At 37.0% G+C, this 13,228-nt stretch overlaps 1 protein-coding gene across 1 annotated transcript; it reads left to right on the forward strand.

Moving 5' to 3' along the window:
- The first annotated feature begins 1,470 nt into the window (after nucleotides 1–1,470).
- On the forward strand, nucleotides 1,471–8,893 carry LOC102684644 (transmembrane emp24 domain-containing protein 11). Its single transcript, XM_006629714.3, has 5 exons — nucleotides 1,471–1,635; nucleotides 2,157–2,248; nucleotides 5,097–5,222; nucleotides 6,691–6,837; nucleotides 8,492–8,893. Exons 1-5 carry the CDS (start codon nucleotides 1,506–1,508, stop codon nucleotides 8,639–8,641), a joined length of 645 nt encoding a protein of 214 aa, XP_006629777.1. The 5' UTR covers nucleotides 1,471–1,505; the 3' UTR covers nucleotides 8,642–8,893.
- The last annotated feature ends 4,335 nt before the right edge of the window (nucleotides 8,894–13,228 follow it).

The raw sequence follows: 13,228 nt of genomic DNA on the forward strand, positions 1-13,228 counted from the left end.
ATTTCCAATGTTGCAAATGTCTTCAATTATTTAGTATATAGGGGGCTGGGAATTTAGTATTTATGCAGATATATAAATATAAATATGTGAATATAACATAAACACATTTAGTTGGTGTGATGATAATTTATTCTCCCAAGCAATTGAGAAATTTCTTACATTGAAAATGTAATATGTTCTTTAACATAACATGCCCCTTCCATTTTAGCCACTGGCTGATTTCACATTTGTACAGTATGTGACCCTGTCAGAAGCTATTGAACTACATTAAAACAGCACTGAAGTGAAGCAGTGTTGCAGTTAATATTCCTGTTTCTGGGCATTCCTGTTTGAACAATCTCAAAGTGACAAAACAAGCACCCTAGAGAAAATAACTTGACAAATTGTTGTTGGTACCGAGTAAAACTATCAAAATTTGTTGTTGAACTCACCTTCAACATGAAGAAATAGAGGAGAACTACTTAACTTCATATTTATGTCATGTCAGCCACTGCCTTAAGAATTCTGTATCACTATTCTACAAATATGCAGCTTCTTTCCCTTAAGGACAATGTTTAAAATACAGTAGCATAAAGGACTTAGTTACAATAATGTAAATGACATAGCATTACTGATTCATACACTACTTTCTGTATGGCCATCTAATTTAATAAAATCTCCTGTAGTTAAAATCCCTCTGTGGAAAACAATAAGATCCGCTTTCAATTTATGTGCTCATTTTGGGTGCTGTATTAAAGTACTTGAGTGTCTTGCAGAGTTTCATGCAGTGAGCTTACTGAGTAATGGATGAATGATTCATATCTTTGTTTTACAGAATGTTTCAAGTATTTCAATAAAGTTGCCATTGCGAAAGAGCATAGTTCAATTTATAACTCCCTTAAGGCAAATGTATTGCCTATTTTCAATCATTTAAAACATAGAATGTAGGCAGGTCATCCAGTAATACTGAGGATGAGAAACATGCAGGCTTAAGAGCTCTTTATTCTACATTTTGTATTTATTTTTAAACCACAAACCACTTTCAAGCATTAAAAAAATAACTGAATTTAAGAACTGTATGTCCCTCTGAACATAAGGCACAAAAGTATTTAGCAATGGTTATTTATATACAAGTATTTTAAGTTACTGTAGAGTTCCAGCTGGTCTCAATTTTTGGATTGTGGTTTTGTTTGCAAATGTTTATTTTTATTATATAGCATTGTTTGACATTACACAAAGGAGGTACATTTCGAACTGTAATCTGTAATCTACTTTACTAGTCTAGAAAATATTTTCTATGTTACCACCAAGAAATGTCCTTACTTATATGTCCTTAAGATACTATATGCTTATCCAAGTTTTCTTTTTAACTGCTCTTATCAGGGCAGCTGGCAATTAGCCTGTTTTCAGAAATGTCAGGTGTTGACTTCTCACACATGTGCTTCATGTTTCCTCCTATTCCATCAGCTCCAGGTTTCAGCTTTTGCTAATTCCTGTTTGCTATTGTTGTGTGCTACGTTTAGAAAATGAGAGTTAGAAGTATTGGACTGTTACTGATTTCTTGCTTGTGCTTGTCGTCCGCTATGTTTTTTGACTTGGGAGAAAGAGAAGAAAAGTGTATAATTGAAGACATTCCACAAGACACTTTAGTGACAGGTGAGTTTGTGCTGCAAAAAGTAACTCAACAAAAAAATCCTACAAAAGGATATGACAGCTGTTAGCTCACTTGGACGGTTTTAAATGTTTTCCAGGTGATTGAATTAAACAGAAATATCATCAGGTAGAAAGACATTCAGTTCACCGGGTGTGATGTAACATTCCCTCTGACTGCATGCCTTACAAGTTTCAGAACTGGAAAAAAAAGTTGCTTTATCATTTTTTATGCTTTCAGAAAAGGGAACGATAGACATTTCAGTGTGCTTATGAAGAAGAGAAAAGGGTATGCATTTCTTAAAAGCACCCCTGCTAAGTAGGAAACATGTGTAAGAAAAAAAGCAACACACATACAGTATTCTAATCACTTCTTCCAATTCTGGGTCCTGGAAAAAAAACAGTGGATAACACTTTTAATTAGATTAAACAAGGAATTTTAACTTAATATTACTTAATGTTATCAGATCTTACCAAATGTAAAAATATACTTGCACATATACAGCATATGATTCCCTTCTCTTCAGGGAATTTTAAAATGGAGCTCTGGGGTGGCAGCAAACGGGACTCTGCATTTCAACTCGGCATGAACGTAGCGGTGAGAGACCCGGACTTTCAGGTAAATATGATGATTGGCACAATTTCTGTTTTAAAGGTAGACAGGCTGGTAGTTTAAATCTTAAATACTTTGTAGGGAATGCAGGCTTTTCAACTAGCAGGCAACAAATATTGATGGAAAACCATGCATATTTTAAAATGCCTTATGAAAATGTTCCTAATGTTGCATTAACGCATATTTTATTCACGTAAATGACATTTGTGATTATCATCCTTTTCCCATCATATGACTTGTTTAAATACACAATGTTTCTATACTGTAAATCTGGGTTCCAGAAATATTAGAGTCCAGGATTTGAACCAAGCAGTATCTAATCATACAGTATATTTTACATTCTTATTTATGTGAAATTTAGAATGTGTGAGCACTGTCTCTTCTGAATCTCCAAACCAGAAGTACAGTGAGTGGGGAGGGATACTGTAGTATAGGAGATGTTGTCCTTGGTATGAGCTGGTAAGCCATCACTACTTGGTCATTAAAGATTCTGCTGGGATAATTGTATTTTCATGGTTCAGTAGAGTAAAGTATAGCAAATGCATTTGAATGTATAGAAAACCTATGGGTATATAACAGTAAAGCCAGGAGAAATATTATATTGTAAAAATAGCATGATAAATGTTCATGAGGGAGTATTTTAAGTCAAATTGATATCGGGTAGATACTGAATAATAAGCAACACAGAAAAGAAATCAAATAGTAGACTTTAATTTATGATTAATAGTTTAGTCAAACTTTTCATTTAATTTGGTACAATATGGTATATACTGTATATCTAAAATATTTCTGAATAAAAATGCTCTTTTTAAAAAAAATAAAAGTAGGTGAATGTTTCAGTTACTGATTCCTTACTCATCTTCATTAGCAATGAAGATTAATTTAGGAATCTAGTTTTGTGCCTCAAGTATTTTCCTGCCTTCCTATTTTATTATAATAATATCTAAATCAACATTATTTCAACTCCTTACATTCCTTTAATTATCACTGTAATTGTTTTGAATTGTTGAACAAAACAACTGAAAATGTGACCAAAAATATAAAGAATTATATGTTTTCAATATGAAATATAACATACAGTTTTATTTTATACAGTTACTGTATAAAGTTTATATTTCAAAGCTATTTACTATCCGGTATGATTTCCTTGATCATCAACCTGATTCTGTCAGTGCTGACACAGAGACCTGATCAGCCTCTGGACAGACTGCTGTGGGCTGCTTCACTACTCTCCTGTGCAGCTGCAGCCAACCGATAAGCTTTGGCTGATTGCAGTTGTCTCATGTCGATGGAGTGGTAAGGAGATCACCCAGATATTCTACTGGACTTAGGTCTGGAGAAAAGGCAGGATTATGGCATTGTTTCCTTGAGATTGTGCAATTGTAGTCCCAAATCACTGTAGGTTCACATTGTCCTGCTGGAAATTCAGCACTTACAGAATGACATGTTGTGATAAAAAAAACTGTTGGATCAAGGACTTTTTCAATGCATTGCTGAGCAGATTTCAACAACTCAACAGTCAGCAACTCTCACCATGTCGTCTCCTTACTTTTTGTCTTCTGTCTGATCTCTAAGGGTCAAAACTTTATCAATTGGAAAATAAAGGTTTCCTCTACTTGTCACGATCGCCACTCCTCCAGACCTTTCTCATTCTGCCTCATTCCCCGCACCTGTTCCTTATTCCAGCCCCTTTTCAGTTACCCCTTAAAAGCCATACGCAGACAATAATCGGCGCTCTACATTGACTCCCGGTTCATGTGAGCCCGGGTCCTGATACGTCTGACTCCGTTATGGTTTTAACTTTCTGTTCCCGTTCCCCCTGCCGGTCCTGACCCGGTTCCCGTTTTTAATCTCCTGGATGGATCCCCTGGTCATGGACTTATGCTTGTGTTTTGGAATTCACCTATGGACTTATTTGGATTGTTTGCCCCGCACTCACTCCCCCTCTCCATTCCCGTCTCCTGCATGACTTTTCCCCCAGTGTTTCCTCACTTCTCTGGATTGTGTCGTCAGCATAGGGCCCAGAAAGAACTGTTCGTGACACTACTCTTTGTTTTCTGACACACAAACGATGTGTGCTTAGTGGCCCTTGTGCTGCCTGTGTGAATGCACAACATTTTCAAGCAGGCAGAAATCTTCAGTTGTTATATTAATGTGCAGGCTATTTCTCCGATGAACATCTTGTACTTTAGCCACTACAGTCTAAAAAACTTCAGAGATCAAATTAATGGAATGGTCCTGTGGTGGTGTGTTCAATATCTGTCTTCCTGGATGTACCGTGTTTATGTCTCTGCACAAATCTGCTGTTAGTGGAATTACAACTTTTCCTTCTTCAGGCAACTTCTCTCAAAGACAGCCCACCTTCATTTGTGCATGCAATGCACATTACTCAGCATGACATACTGTAATTTTTCACTGTTCTTCTGTCGACTAAAATCATGTCTTTCTGAATGGTCATTTGTACAGATTCTTCATTGACACATTTTTTGAGTTATCAAACACTGATGTTTTGCATTTTTGTGAAATCACGTCTTTTCTTATTATTATTATATGCTTAGTATTTGTTTTACCAAAAAAAAAGAAAACCACACAATCAGATAACAAACATATCTGCTTACTGTTTGTAAAAGTAGATTACTGTACATTATATGCTATGCTACTGAGTTTTTGGTTACTGGTTTCAATGCACATCAGTGAACCTTTACAACTACCAGTATCACTGCAACTACTGTAGGAGTATTAAAATTATTTGTCTAGATTATTTTGTTCCTTCTTACAAAGAAACTGAACCTGGCTGATCACATCATATTGATTAAACAGAAAAATAACAGTTGTTTGTGTTCCTGTGTTTTAGACTGTGATGACTAAAAAATACTCCCAGGAAGGAAAATTCTCATTTACCTCACATACTTCAGGTCAACATTATATCTGTTTACAGTCAACCTCAACTACATTTGCTGTTTTTGCCGGAGACAAGTTGGTAAGTTTAAAGTATGAAAACTGTTTGGCTGGTTGCAGTCTTATCATGTTGATGACAATGGCGAGTTGGTCACAGAGCTGTTCCAATGGATTTACTGTAGGTCTGGAGAAAAAGCATGATTTTACCTTTTTTTCCATGAACATTAATCACACGATCATGTAGTCTTGTATTGTCCTGCTGGAAAATCAGTACTTTCAGATGACTTGCAGGAATGAAAAAAACTTTTGGGCAGTAAGTTGTTCTGAAATTCCATTTGATTCTTTACTCGCTTTTGCCCTGTTTTGGTAAGTACCAGTGGTACGGTATTTTACTGACAAATATGGAATCAGACCCCTTAGCACTTTGCATTTTTCCATTTCCTGCAGGTGAGATGTTAAAGACTAAACTGTAAGCAACCTTCCCCTTCTCTTTAAGTTCATTAGGTCAGAGATAAACTACATACCTACAGCATAACCTGAAATGCACTGATAAGATTGAATAAAGCAGCTTATTATGTTGTGCTTTTAAAAGAAGATTGGGTTAGAGTGGAGGGCCTGTAGCCCTTCCTCAGCTCTCATTCACTATTCCACAAACTCATATGTATAGCTATTATCATGTTTTTTTTTTCCCTTTATGTTACGTTCTATTTCCCCTTCTCTTATACAGTGTGTTGTTTCATTTACATTGTTCAGATTCAGGAGGTGGCATGGTGGTAAAGTGGTTAGCATTGCTGCCTTGGAGCCCTGGGGCCCTGGGTTCAATTCACATTGTACTATCTGTGTGGAGTTTGTATAGTATGTTCTCCCTGTGTTCGTGTGGGTTTCCTATGGGTGCTCTGGTTTCCTCCCATACTCATTAGTACATACTGGTATGTTAATTGGTCCTGGTGGGCATCTGTGTCTGTATGCCCTGTGATGGACTAACATCCTGTCCAGGGTGTATCCTGCTTGCACTCACTGTTTACTGGGATAGGCTGTGACTCTGTATTGGATTACATATTGCATATTTACAGTTACCAGTATATTGTCCTTATTTCTCAATCTACAATACAAATGAAATGCAAAGAGGAAGGAGAAGAAGCAACACATTAAAATGAGAAAATTAGAAAAGAATTATAATCAATCAAAACATGTGAAGCTCAAGAGAGCTAGTCTGACCTGCAGTATGTTAAAAAGGAACCAAAAGTTTAAAAAAAATGTACTTTTGTCTTGTTGACCTCAAAAAACCTAACCTTGAAAAATTTGGAGACAGCCATCACCATTCTTGTGAGAGGACTCAGAACCCTTAGAAACAGTATCACAAGCGAGAGGACTTGAGCAAACGCACTGCTTTTAAAAGGGATGTAATTTCCACCTGTGAAGCACGTTTGAGGGTTCATTTCTTTTTTTGCACACCCTTGCAGACTGCTGCACTTCCTAATGACTTAGTTTCCACAAAGAAATAAGTAAAAGCCCATATGATAGCAAGTGAAAATATTCTTGACCTCCAGAGAGTTCACCTGGATGTGCAGATAGGAGAGCACACTCTGGACCCTTCCATTGTCAAAGCCAAAGATACAGTCAGAGCCATGGAGTACAGATTGATGCATCTGATTGAAGAAGTGCGGCACATCATCAAGCAGCAGAACTACCAGAGGGTAAGAACATTCCAGAAGACCCAAATGGTTGATAATACACTAATAAACAGAAAACAAGGAGTACAGATATGGGGTGATGTAATTAGTAGAATTCCACAGGGATCTTCACTAAACACACTGCTCTTCTTAAATTCTATCAGTTATTTAGATTCAAGTAAACTAATAACGTTTGCTGTGCACACGAAACCAGGAGGATTAGCAAACACTGTTGAAGTAGTGGAAAATAAAATTTTAAAAGATTTAAATAAAATTAAAATCTGGGCTTGCATCTGCAGATGATGGTTAATGGAGACAAGTGCAGATTTTTGCACTCAGGTAGAAAAAAAATCGATAAAGAGAATAGAAAATGAGCTAGAAGATTGCTATTTATTATCAATATAGACATTTTACTTACATCTCCTAGACAAAATGTGAATTATTTTTAAAATGTTTAACTAGCAACGCCTCGTTTAGAATACTGTGTACAATTTTGGTCACCATGTTTTAGAAAAGATCTTGCTATTCTGCAATCAGCCTGGAGAAGAGCAACCAGACTATTGCAGAACTTAAGGGAATGTCCAACACTGACAGACTGAAGGAAATCAACCTTTAGTGTCTCTGAGCAGTGAAGATTATGATAGGACATGATACCAGTCCTCAAACCCTCAGATCAATTTGTTACAGGCAAAGAATCAGTTGTGCTTATATTACACTTCTATTCTTGTCAAAAAACTTGAAGATTTTACCAAACACCATTCTTCAGCTGTCAATACCCACAGTGGCTTCACAGTGCAACTTTGGATTTAGGCTAATTTTTTCGGTCAGTCTCTCTCTTGTTGACAAAGTAAACCCAGCGAACACATTCAGAATGAGCAGTGAAACACATACCAAACAGACAGACACACACTGCGTTTTTAAAACTGAGCTCTTCCAACACACATGTTGTTGAAAATGATATCCTGACTTCCTTCAGAAAATGGCTGGATGAGATCCTTGGGTTAATTAACTAAAGACTAAACGGAATAGATGAACCAAATAGCTTCCATTTGTTTGTAACCCTTTTCATGTTCTACTATCGATATTGAAATGAGATGAGACCATTAGATTGAATGTTTGTGTAGCCCCCTTTTCAAACTAAGAGAGTGACTTAGTAGCTGATCGTCTACTTCAATCTCCTGGATACTGGAAAGCAGTAGTTATTGGGAGGAAGAATGATTGCTGGGGATAGTTCTTTTCTGTGCACATTAAACATGTTTATTTTGATAATTGTTACCATGTGAAGATAAACAAAAACAAACAATGTTATCGTATATGTTTATGCTGTGTGTTGTTTAGTGTGTGTATTGTCATTGTTAACAAAAGATTTGTTTAATCCAGTGTATCTGAATTATTACTCTTTTCACTGAAGTTGTGCCAGAGAACGAAGTATTCAGGTGCCTCCAATTATACCAACTGTTCAGGTATATTCTTGGCAAAATCATTTACAAGTTGGGGGTTATGATTATTTAATTGATTTATTGACTAATCCTCTTGGTCAGTTTCTGATAATTCTCTATTTTGTAACCCCTATGTTTGTAACACTACTATCTCATTTATTTTTGTGTCCCTAGCAAACACACTCATTCCTTTTCTTTCCAGCTCTGTGTGTTTTTACCTCTCGTCTTCTTTTCAACAGGAGCGTGAGGAAACCTTCAGACAAACAAGTGAAGACATAAATAGTCATGTTTTATGGTGGGCCATCATGCAGACCTTCATACTCATCACAGTGGGAGTCTGGCAAATGAAGCAAATGAAAGATTTCCTCATAGAGAAAAAACTAGTTTAATAATGTAAGACAAGGGAAAACCATGTGTTGCCAATATACTTAGAGTACTGGTAGTTAATTGTTTAAATACATACAGCATGCAAGCAAATAATAAAAAAAAATAATGCGTATTGTTTTACTATCCTAGACTATCAAGCTGAAGATAACACTTTAAACATTTGCCTCTGTAACAATGACTCAGTTTAAAATGATGGTGTTCCTTCCTAGAATTGAATAACCGTTAAAATCTAAATTGGAGCTTTAATATTTAATTCACATTTTCATTGCTTTCTTTCCTTATTTTGTAAATTATTTGGTGTACTGTATCTTTCCACCTAGAAAAACTGAGTAAATGCTGGAAAATGATGTGAAATTTGGAAGTATTCATTGTCTTTATTTTTGCTCTTATTCTTCCACTTTTCAGGTTGTGACATACTGTAAGCAAAGTCTCTCGAGTGCTCTTAATCAGCTTATAAACTCATCTGGATCTATTTTGACCAGAGCAGCTAGCCTGGAAAATGATATAGTGCATAGAGGCAACAACAGAAAACCACACAGAGAGCATACATCTGTACTGTATATTCAGATCTTCAACAATGTCAGGAAGAAGATATTTTTCTATTCCTCATTTTAACTAGCCAAGTGATGTAAGACAATTCTGTGAATCTCTTGTGCTTAACTTAAATTTGGAAATAAACATGCAAACATTAGTTCCAACAAATTTATTAAGAAAATGAAGCGATAATATAGCTTATATATCAATAATTATAATCTCCTTTCACATTCTACATTTCAGACCATATTAAAAGTTTGTTTGCTCTCTTCTTTGACAAACAATCTGGGTCACAGAGGAAGGGGTTTTGATTCATAAGCTGTAACTGGGAAAAGCATGTTCTACAGAATGTGTAACTGTGTTCCATTGAGTGACTCTTTGACCCTGTTGCTGTACCTTCTCAAAAGTTTTTATTTAAAAAACCATTGCTACGGATGCGCATTGCTGCCACTAAGGGAAAAAAACAATTAGCCCCCTTATCTCGTAATTACGAGATAACAAATTATCTCGTAATTACAAGATAGCAATGCTTAAATCAGTGTATGTACAACCTGTTACGTTGTGCACTGAACGCATGTAGAAGCTATGATGAACTTGACTGGCACTTTCGGTTTAATGATTGTGTCCAGCGCCTGCAGAATTTGTACAGATTTCGACTGGGGTTTAGTCATAATGAAATCTTGCAATTTTTAGCAAATATAAGCAGAATCATTACAAGCATGAGGACCAGTTTTGTGGGATTTAGAGATCAAAGCAATTATGGTTCCGTTATGCTTAAACTGTAAGTCCGCACGTAGCGATATAGGTATTGTAATGGACACGGCCGACATTACAGGTTGTGTGAGCCGGTTGCCAGAGCGGTGACGTCATCGACATCTCCCTTTAGCTCAGCCAGCTGGTTCCCTGTTGAGTGACGCCAGAGACCTGGGCTTGAGCACCAGTGGTGGAGGGCCCAACGGAGGCGGTAGCCGCGAGGGTGCAAACCCACGAGAACCTGAAAGCGCTGTAGTATTAAAGGAATAAATTAAAGGTTTATTCCATGTTGAACATAGAAGAAAAGAAACACAACATTTTGGTTGTGTTACTTTTTTTCTCTTTTCAGCATGGAATAAATAAAGAGAAAAAAAAGTAACACAACATTTTGGCTGTGAAGCACTCAAAGCCAAAATGTTGTGTTTCTTTTCTTCTCTTTTCAGCATGGAATAAACCTTTAACGTGTTTCTTTGCAGCCTACGCATGCTGACGTAGCTACCTACTTGATATAGGTATTATATGATAATTGTGCTATCGCATGAGCACATAAAGTACAAGAGAATTGCTAAGTCATAATTACAAGAAAATTATCTCGGAATTCTCTGATTTTTTTTTTTCATTGGTGGCAGCAATGTCCTTCTGTATGTTGCTTAAGAACTCAAACTTAAAATGACCTCTCACAACATCATATCAGCATGCTAAAGAAAAATACAATAAATATTTATCAATTAGCATGAATATATACATTATTATTTTAAAGTTTTATTTTTTTCCTTGCATTGCAACTATAAGATATGAAACCTTGAAATACCAAAGTGTTTAATGGCAATTTATTTTTTTATTCATAAGAGGTCAGTGTATTGTTACTTCAACGGGCCTTTTGTTTTTATATAGCTCTTCTGATCGGGAGCTGCTGGGACTGGGACTGACTGGGCGGCATTGTTCAGGCATTGTATTGGTGTGCTCTTGTTAGTTACCCTTTGTGTTATTGTTTTATTTAGAGGACAGGGTAGCATTTTCAGCATGCGTGTATTGTATGATGGCCTGGAGTTCCTTACACTGCACCAGACAGAGTATTACTCCCCCTGGTGGGCATAGCAATTCAATTCAACAAGCTTTATTGGCATGACCAATGAATTACAGTGTTGCCAAAACGTAGATAAATGTAAACCAGCTGGCTCAGGTCCTGAACAGGGCTCTTCTTTGGGCTCAGATCTTGGCTCACTGGGGCCTTGTAGTGGTAAGAGGTTTGTCACTGCTTTTTAGATGTGGCTTATACTTTATTGCTCTTTTCCATATTTTGATCAGCAGGGGGTTTTGGCCTAATTCTGCTCTGCATATTTTATTTTGAGTTTTTCTCTGCACATAAAAGCAGGTTTGACAGAACTCAGTGTGCAGAGTTCCTGTGGGGTGTTTATCACATTTTATGTAATCCTGGTCTGAAGGTAGACCCCACACTTCACTTTCACATGGGGCAATGGGTTGGATTTCGTATTCAAATAATTAAAGCCAGATTCTTTTGGGAGGGTTGATGTTGAAAAACCTCCTTTTTGAATAGAAAGCCCTGAGTGCCTTCTCCCTCAGAGTATTCACTGCCAGGTCAAAACTCCCAGACGAGCTGATAGTTAGTCAAAATTATATGTAGCTGGTTGTGTGTTCGAGAGTGATGTTATTCTGTGTAAAGTTGTACCTGTTTCCAGGAGATCTAGCTCTAGCTTTGGAAAATTATGACTCTGGTCTTGTCTGACTGTCAGTGCCCAGGTCTGACAGTACAGCTCCAGCAACGCCAGACTCTCCTTCAGCCCCTGTTCTCTGGGTGAGAGCAGGACCAGGTCACCAACATAGAGGAAGAACTCGATCTCTGTGTTGTGTAATGTAAGGCTAGGCACTGCAGAATCTTCCAACAACTCTGCTATTCCATTTACAGTATATACAGTAGATATTGAACAGTGTTGGACTCAGGCTGCAGCCTCTTGATTCAAGGCCTGCAAGTACTGGGACTGCATTGCTCAGTTTTTGTCTTGGGTTTTCGTTAGTCATGGTGTCTCTGTATTCTTTCTGTTCCTTCTACGTTGTGACCCTACTGGTATGTGAGAGAACGTGCCTGTCAGCCCCTCTACATGTAGACACTGTAGCTATGAGGCAGCTGGCAGTGAATGAGTTGGTTGAGTTTGAGTGCTTGTACTGTATATATGTGGACATTCAAGAATATGTCTGTTTCCTGCATCGCTATACTTCATTAATACAGTAAATAGGGTAGCTACTCATTATTTTGTCCTAAGTAAAAAAATCAATTTACTCCTGATGAGCCCAGGGCACTTATGATGTTTTAGTAGAGTTATTTTTGATGTGTTAAGTACACTCTCACCATGATCATACACAACTGCCAATAGGCTGCATGCTTACAACTCTGTATATATTTTGTATCTGTATACAACCATTAAGCACAACATATTCTTAAACTGCTAAATTTCAATAGTAAGTTTTCTTTCTGATAATGGTTCTTTTTATGTACTGGACTGTATTTTCAGTTACAGAAGATCTTATCAATACATACTCTATTTCCCCATTTTGCACATCTAGAAGGCATGAGGCATGCTGTCTAAGGAGTGGCTAGCCCCACCATGGAAAGCCACAGGCTAGCGGGTCTTTTAGGTCACCCTTAAATACTTGGAAGATATGAGAGCTTTGATCTGATTTGAGATTTGATTTAGCCAGTTAATTGATTCATGAACAGCCAACTGTGATCCTTTGAAGTTTCAGGCTGTTGGTATTTCTACTTATCTCCAAACTACTTATTTGACAATATTATCTATTTGAGTGGTCAACAGAAAGTAATATCTTAAGTGTTTAATTTGTGAGTTAAGGGTGAACTACAGTATAAAACCTGCAGCACTTTGTCAGAGACACCTTTGGCATACTACTAAATACGACAATACACATATTGGGGGCAGGGAATGGATAGCTTAATTTTTTATAAAAAGTCAACATGACATACCATACATAATGTAAACAGTCATCATTTACTGTGATTCCTACCCCAGACATCCTCAAAATCCACAGATATACAGGTATGTACAGTATAATGCAATCCTAGACAGCTTTGCCTTGACAGTAATAACTCAATGACAATTTCAAAGACAAGTGAACATTCGTTAATAAATATTTTAATAGCCGGCAGGGTTGATTAAGATGTACTGTGTGTTGAAAAGTAACAGTCATACAGATCTTGTTAATCTACGGGGTTTCGCTAACGGCTCAAGCGGTAAAGGCGCTCGCCCGTGTACAGTTTGAACTCAAGG

This window comes from Lepisosteus oculatus, chromosome 1 (assembly GCF_040954835.1).
Source record: "Lepisosteus oculatus isolate fLepOcu1 chromosome 1, fLepOcu1.hap2, whole genome shotgun sequence".
Classification (NCBI taxonomy): domain Eukaryota; kingdom Metazoa; phylum Chordata; class Actinopteri; order Semionotiformes; family Lepisosteidae; genus Lepisosteus; species Lepisosteus oculatus.

Bases quoted from the DNA above. Each gene is read 5' to 3' on its own strand.
- LOC102684644 (XM_006629714.3), top strand. From the start codon at position 1,506: ATGAGAGTTAGAAGTATTGGACTGTTACTGATTTCTTGCTTGTGCTTG. The intron at 1,636-2,156 runs GTGAGTTTGTGC...CCTTCTCTTCAG, and splicing joins ACAAGACACTTTAGTGACAG to GGAATTTTAAAATGGAGCTC. The intron at 6,838-8,491 runs GTAAGAACATTC...TCTTTTCAACAG, and splicing joins AGCAGCAGAACTACCAGAGG to GAGCGTGAGGAAACCTTCAG.